Genomic DNA, 7,769 nt, shown 5'->3' with positions numbered 1-7,769 from the left:
CATTTTGCTAAGACATGGGAGCTGGCTAAGGTACAGGAATTCATGCAACTACAGAACCCTGTCCTTTGTACTGTATGTAGATTCTGTTTCCTCAAGGTGATGAGACTTACTAAGAGTCTCAGATTATAAAGCTCCATCATTTCTAGTGAAGAGTAAGTTCTGCATTGTTTTAAGATATTAAAAAAGCCCTCTGCCCCCATATTCTAGTGAACAATTTTTCCTTCTTGCTAATAATTATATATTGTTTATCTAGAATGGGGTTACATAAAATATAATAAGGACAATACAGATGAGATCAGATTAAAATAAAATTACTTCTAATGTAAATTACTGGGTGCAGCTGCTTGGATACGTTTCCACTCTACCCATTCATCTTGTATTTGAACCATTTTCTGTCTCTGGTGATAACACTACCAGCAGGAAAGTACCCATACAACTAAAATGCTGCCATAGTTCACACTTCTGCTAGGTTTAGTGCTGAATGAAATACTGTCACCAATTCTATTTTCATCATTCATCTTGCAATTACGTTTGGTTTGGTTGTTTGGGGTTATTTTAAGCATCACCTTTTAGGATTGTAGGATTCTCAGTTTTCCTTTAATTAAAATAAAGATGTTTTCAGCAACTAACATTCCAGGTACAAGCTGGAAAATCTGAAACCTCAAGACTCAAATACTAAAAACTAAACCAACACATGGGGGTGAGAAAAAAGGCTTAGGATTAAAGTCCTTATCATGATTTTTGGTTGACTCATGGGCATTGAATGTGTGAAACTGGCTTCACTGAACACTCTGTACTAGGATTCAAGATGATATATATCAGTTAGAAGTAATTTTTGGAATCTGAAGAGCCAGCAATTTAAAAGCTAGTGCTGCAAACAAGCCACAACATCCAGAAAGAAAGAAAAAAAAAGAAAAAAGGCACTGAAACTGTTTTAAAATATTTGAACAACATGATCATGACTAAAAATTCACGAAGTCTGCATGCAAGATCTTTGCACCACTGTAATCCAATCATGTGCTATCCTTGGATTTTTTGTACCAGAACAAGTCCTTCCTCTGTGCTGCATTAGAAAGAAGCCAAGCTTTCAGCAAGCTATAGTGCAGTTTAGTTTTACTAGTGCAATGCATCAACCCTAGGACTGGCATCCTAATGAGGACAAGAATCGTGCTTTCATGCAAAGAGGACTAGTTCCCCCTCCAGTCTGTTTAAAATACTGTTCACTGCTTCGAGCACACCACAGCTACAGACCCTGCTTTTCCTCACAGGAATTAATACAAATGACATGAAGTCAGTATGCTTAGTGTTTGGTGACTTGATTCCACATGACAGTAACTAATCTTGATTATTTACAAGAATCACCACCTTTCACTTTACTAGCACTCCTCATCCTCAGCCTACCATTTGCCCTTGTGCTTTGGAGAACTGCTATCAGGAAACCCAGCAAGCTTCCCTGCATTTGCCCCATGTCGCTCCTCAGAGCTTGGCTCTGCCGTGGGGTACACTTGGCCTGTGTGTGCTTACAGTAGGCTGCCAGCAATAAGCCATAAATTATTTCTTATATTTGCAATATAGCAGTCTCATTGCACTTATCCTCTCAGTCTGCTTGCTCCAGCATTGGTATTCATGATTTTAAATCCTCAGGCCAGGGGCTAGCCAGGGAGGAATTATTATGTGTTTATCATTGAGACTCCAAGCATATCACCTTGACTGAAAATGCACGGTAGTAGAAGGTTAACATAGCAGCAGATTAGAGTGTTTCTAACTGTGACAGAAGTTATTCCATATAGCAGCTCTCTCACTGCAAGGTAGAGCTAGACAAGAACTGTGAGAAAACAGATTCTTCAGAATGAAAAGTGTTCCCAGGCATATGGTTCTTTCACAGGCTCTGCTCACAGGAAAAGCTCCTCAGCCTAGGGTGGCAGATCCTAGCAAGGCTGACGAGAAAAATTGTGTGATTATAACACATACCTGGAATACAAGTCTTCTGGGATGGGAACCAAAGGGTGGTCACCATGTAATGTGAAAAATTTCCAACTACATTTTGGCAGGACATGAGGAAAATGTTACATAACAAAATCTTTTGTTTTGTTTTTCAGGAGAAAACTCCCCCCATTTCTACACTAAAGCTTGCATTAAAAATGGGGACAGAAAATTTAATCCATGGAGGAGGAGAAAAGCTGCCTTTTCCACAGAGAGAACATATCAAGTATCTGGCATACCAAGGAACCATCCAATCTGCCTCAGGTTCTTGGTATCTTGTTTTCCTGAATGGCTCTTCTACTCATTTCTGCCAGCATGTTACTGCAAAATTGAGAGGATAATACTGGGAATTTAGATGCCACAAATAAGCTGGTCAGTGCCCCAAAGTTTATGAGAACGGTACAACAGAGCAGTAAAATCACAAAGAAAACAAGAAGATTATTTTATGCTATTTCTACTTCAGCCTGGGCAGAGCTCGATTATAGCAAATCTTGACAATCCTCCTTGTTCAAGCACAGGTCCTTGCTTTAATTAACAAATAAGCTAGGGAAAGAGCTAAACCTATGAATTTGTTGACTGAGGATGAATCTATGTCCTTGTCTCTCTTTACTGCTCTCCTGCTATTCTCATCCTGAGTATTTCTTCTATTAAATACTTCACATTTAATCTGAGGAATGGGTACTGAGGGTCTTAGTCCCCTCCTCCCATTTGGAAGACTGCTGTAACAGAAAAAGCAAGGTCCTATGCTAATACTTAACTACAGGAATTCAGCTGGCAGCCTCTAAGCCACTAATCTGAACGTAATCCAGCTATACCACAAAGGCAAAGCAGGAGTATTCATCCTCACTGATACATGTGCATTTATCTGAGTATTAACTGGGAAAATTATATAGGTTCATAAGAGCCCTGTTTCCTCAATAATAGCAAATCGATACATACAAAAATTGGGAGATTGTTGTGCAATTTGATTTACTTTATTGAGTAATAGTCTGATAGCTACAATGGTGAATTAGAAGTAAAAAAAAAAAGGAAAGAAGAAACCCAACCACCTCAAAACAAACAAACAAACAAACAAACAAAACAAACAAACAAAACCCAAATCCTATTTCCCCATATTTTGGGAAACAAGCTGAAGAAAACATTCTACACTGTAGAAAGACAGCTGTAACTGCTGATATCCATGTTTTGACATTGGAACTGAGCAACTGCAAGTCTGCAGCCTACAGTCTTAAAGCCTCAACCAAAAAAGGCTTAATAGTAATAACATGGATATATCACCACTGTGAAGATGTTAACATGTTAAGGATTCTGGGATACCAATCTGGTATAATCAGCAACATACTGGGTTCCTGTGAAAGATGTGGCATTTCTTCTTAAGGTCAGCCTTTAGAGAACTTTGAAAAACAATGTTTTAAACTGATTACTTACAGTATCCTTTGCTTGCAGAAAAGCAAGAGAATAGTTCAATAAAACTGAATACATGATCATTTTCTGACTGGATTTGATTAGTTGCATAACTTCAGCAAGATTATCACAGTGTGATCTAGTTAAGCTTTTAGGATTATATGAACACCAGCACCAAATTAATCTTGGAATCAGACAAGTGAGATACTTGTGAACTCTCATACGTCTCTGACCACTTCTGCAGTCTCTCCCAGTCCCACTGCTTCAGTAAGCATTGGATAGTTAGTGCAGCATTTTATGCCATTGACAAAGCAACACAATCTGGATAGATTCCTGACTTCTCTCTCCTTGCAAGAATAGCATGCCACCTTGTTGAACCCTCAAGGATGCAAGTTGGGATTATCCTACATAAAGTCTCCCTTTGTGGCATCTGAAATAAAAACCTTTTCCCCAGAACTGCCACTGTTTTGATAGTGAATTCCATGTGGAGTTGTACAAGTAGTTACTCAGTTCTTTGGCTGATTTTAAGAATTGCATTCAAAAGTTACTCTATGTTAGAGGCATTTAGAAAATATATTTATACCTGGTATTGATACTCTTTCAAGTACTCTTTTAGTCTTGTTGGTAATGGCAGCTCCCAGATCTGATTTGTACTCTTGTTTATAGCTATTCTGCAGCGGTGTTGCAGAGACGGAGCGGACGTATAGAGGGGTTTGTTCAAGTAAAGATGAACTGTTCCATTTGAAGGTGTTTCAGTTCTGTCCTTGCACATAAGAACATAGTACTCAATCAAATGCACAACGCTGTTGAACTGTTTAAGTCTAGATCTGACACAAGTGATAGAATCCAGTCTAAACTTGCCATCTTGATATTCTATACGTAGATTGGTCGGTCCCGCTGATGTTTTTACTGAAATAGTCAGTAGATACTCTGAATGTGAACTATCCCTAACCAAAAAGGTTCCTTCGGGGGCATCCTGTAATCTCTCTTTGGCTTCAGCAACAGTCATGTTGCCCCAGTACCATCCTGTTAAAAAGTGAGAAAAAAAAGGGATTTGTTTATTCCTGTTTGTTTAAAAAGTTGCTCTTTAGCTGATATACTTGTAGTCACCCATTTCCTTTGTTGTTTGAAAGCTAAAGTCCTGCAGGCACAATAAAATTTTTATTTGCTATTTAAATCCATTTGCTTTACAATGCGTCTCGTTCTGACAGAGTCGTTCAGGTCACCCTTTATTTTCATATCTATGCATACACAGGCACAAACTTTCCCGCAGCGTCCTGCGAGGCAGACACGGGAGCCGCGGATCCGGCGGGCCGCCCCCGAGGCAGCAGGGACGCGTCCCGCGGCTCCCCGCTGCGCTCCCGCCGGGGCCGGCGCGGCGTCCGCACGGCACAGGCTAGCAGCCCGCAGAGAGCCCAGCAACTCCGGGCAGGCTGCTGTTAAAATGAGCTTTGTGTAGCGATCGGAAACAGAGAGGGGTAAGAAAACAACTCCGGCGGGGCGGCTGCGGTCCTGGCGAGGCGGCGATGGACACAAAAAGCCCTTCCAGCCGCCCGCCGCCAAGCCCCGCGTCTTGCGGGGCCGGGTGAGCCGCCGCCACGCCGGCGAGCGGAGCGCAGGTACGCGGGGCCGAGGGGATGCGGCGCCGCGGCCGCCCCGGCCGGCGGCAGAGCCCGGCCCTCTCTCGGCCGCCGATCCTGGGCTGCCGCCGGGGCGCGGCGCTGCCGGAGCTTTCGCTTCGGCCGGTCGCCGCAGCCCGCGGAAGGTCGGAGCCGCCGCCGCCCCTCTCCGCCGCGGGAGCGCGACCCCGCAGCACCGGGCGGCGATGGGCAAGCGTCGCCCCGCCGCCCACTTCCCCTCTCGGCCCGGCGAGGCTCCCCGCCTCCCCCGAGACCGCGGCGCGGCGGACGGCGGGGAGCCGGGAGCCTTGGCGAGCGCCGCCGCCCCGGGCGCTTTCCCCTTCCCGGCCGCCCGGGCTTACCTGCCCGCCGCAGCTCCTCCATAGCCGCGGCCAGCTGCGCCGCCTCACGGGACTCCTCGGCAACGGGCGCCGCCGCCTCGCGGTGCCCCCAGCGCTCCTGGGAGCTCTCCGCGCTCTCCAGGGACTCGGCGGAGCGCAGGGTCATGGGCGGCGGCGGCGGCGGCGGCGGGCGCGGCCCCGCTCGCACGCAGGTCGGGGGCTGCCGGCGGGGGAGGGCTCCGCTTCGCCGCCGCCGCCGCGGGGTTCAGCGCCGTGCCGGGTACATGGTCCCGGTCCCCAGCCCGGGCGCCGCCTGCGAGCAGAGAGACAGCGTGGTTAGCGACGAGCCCCGCGAGAGGCGCTCCCTCTCGCAGCCCGTGTGTTTCTGGCGATCCCGCTTCGGAACTTCCCAGCATCCAGAGGAGGAACCCGAGGCGAGAGATCACCTCGCGGCGGAGCGGGGGAGGGACATCTCCTCCCCCCAGCACACGGCCTGTCCTCGGCTCCCCTCCGCCGGGCACGCGGCGGAGGCGGCGGCCCGCGAAGGTGGTCTCGCTTTATTGCAAGGGCAAACCTGCTGATGCGCCGCCGCCTCCGCCGGGGCAGGCGAACCTGGCCGGCAGCACCGAGGCGGGGGCGTTTGGGGAGGGAGGAGGTCGTAGGGGAGAGCCGAGCACGTAAAGGTATGAGTGAGGAGGGGTAACCAACGGAGTGGGGCAGTACCAGCCCCGGCCCTGCCCGGCTTGCACGCTGCGGTGCGTAGGAACGGTACGGTAGTGCTTTTCAGTAAGATCATACGCCAACTCGTACCTCCAGGAACGGGAGCCCGGCCTGGGCCGTGCTCCCGGGGTGGGAGAGCTTCTCTCGGGCAGCTGCCTGTCCGAGAAACTGCGGAGCGGGTGCGCGGGCAACGCCGGCTCCGGGGGCTCGCTGGCCGCTGGGAACGGGAAGGGGCAGCATGGTGGAGGGTGCGATATAATTAGCAGGAGCAGGAAATGTGCTTTTCCCGCTCTATTAAATGTGATATTAGGAAAAAAAAAATCTCTCCGCTCGGCTGAAGCGAACGGGAGGGACAAAAAGAGCCTCTCCTCTACTAGGAGCACCGTCACGTCAGGAGCAATACAAAGCCGGGCAGCACCAGTGAGGGGGAGCCTAGCCGGCTTAGCTGGGGTGGAGGGAGACCCATAAAGACCTGGACCCGTTGCTGGTGCTTGCGAACCGGGCAGAGTCTCTGCCTCCGGGTGCGCAGCAGCCACCAGGTGAGGCATTATGCCGAGGTGGTTCCTTCCGTAACAAGTTCCATGGCGGAGCTCAGAAACTTTTCCAAATTGAACTATAGTGGCAACTAATAGGCTGCTCTGCCGGGTTTCTATCTTAACATATGCACTAGCAGCAATCCCCTGGCAAAGCCCATCCCCTTCTTCCGCTGCGCTTAGAAGCTCCCGCTGCCGGCTCGGGGACGGGGCGCAGGTGCGCCTGTCACCGGAGCGGCTGCGAGCGCGGGGCCGCCGAGCACAGGTGGGAGCAGCCCTGCCGGCGGTGTCCGGGCGCGACCTCTTGTGAAAGGGAAGCTCGAGAGAGCCTGGCCGCGAAGCGCCGCCGCTCGCGGGAGTTCGATGGGGACGGAAGGCTTGCGAGGCGGTGGGGGATGGCTGCAGAGGGGCATCCCCCGGCCGGGGCGAGGAGCGCCGGAGCAGCCTGCCGTCGGCTGCGGGGGAGCCCCATCCCACCAGTCGGCAGCGCCGTCCCGGTAGCGGGGAGGCGGGCTGCCCGCTCTCGAAGCGCGACAGCTCATCGAGCGGAGGGGGGCGAGCGGACTCACCCGGGTTCGGCGGGACGGGGCTGGGGCCGCCGCTGCCACCGCCTGGAGATGGGGTGGTCAGGTTGTTCTGGCTCCCGGCGGCGTTGCGGGGCCGCAGGGACAGAGCACTCGCCGCCGGGGAGAAGCGTTGAGGCTGTGCTGGGGTGAACAGAGGCTGCCGGAGAAGGATGGTGCTTCTGGGGAAACAACACCCTCCGCTCCCCCCCTCTTCCCGGCGCGGGCGGTCTGCTCGCCTTTGATTGCGAGGCGAGGGCATCCTGCCCCCGCCGCTCCCCCCTCCCGGGATGGTTACATACAAAGGCTGCTTTCCAGGAACTTTCCAGGAACCGCATCATGTGACAGAACCCGCTCCGGCGCCTCCGCCGCGATCGCGGCCAGCCAGGGCCGACGCACCGAGCCGCCGCCCCTGTCACGCCGGGGCAGCGGTCGCCGAATGCTGCCCCGCGGCCCCCCCGCCTCCTCCTCCGCCCGCGGGGCCGCGGGCGACGCGCAGGTCAGTGCCCGGGGCCGCGGGGGGACCGGGCCGGCGGGGCCGGGCACGGCGGGACCCCCTGAGGTAACCGGGCGGGAGCTGAGCGCGGCCCCCCCGGCCGGGACGGC

The 7,769-nt window shown here is 52.0% G+C and overlaps 1 protein-coding gene across 1 annotated transcript; it reads right to left on the bottom strand.

Annotated features, from left to right (window-relative positions):
• Positions 1-2,891: 2,891 nt before the first annotated feature.
• SOCS2 (suppressor of cytokine signaling 2) lies at positions 2,892-6,010 on the bottom strand. Its single transcript, XM_051784080.1, has 2 exons — positions 5,369-6,010; positions 2,892-4,413 (listed from the first exon to the last, which is right to left on the bottom strand). Exons 1-2 carry the CDS (start codon positions 5,511-5,513, stop codon positions 3,965-3,967), a joined length of 594 nt encoding a protein of 197 aa, XP_051640040.1. The 5' UTR covers positions 5,514-6,010; the 3' UTR covers positions 2,892-3,964.
• Between the last annotated feature and the right edge of the window lie 1,759 nt (positions 6,011-7,769).

The sequence above is a fragment of the Manacus candei genome, unplaced genomic scaffold (genome assembly GCF_025592945.1).
Source record: "Manacus candei isolate 608988 ecotype Guabito, Panama unplaced genomic scaffold, ASM2559294v1 h1tg000018l, whole genome shotgun sequence".
Lineage (NCBI taxonomy): Eukaryota > Metazoa > Chordata > Aves > Passeriformes > Pipridae > Manacus > Manacus candei.
This window is presented reverse-complemented; position numbering and strand designations above follow the sequence as displayed.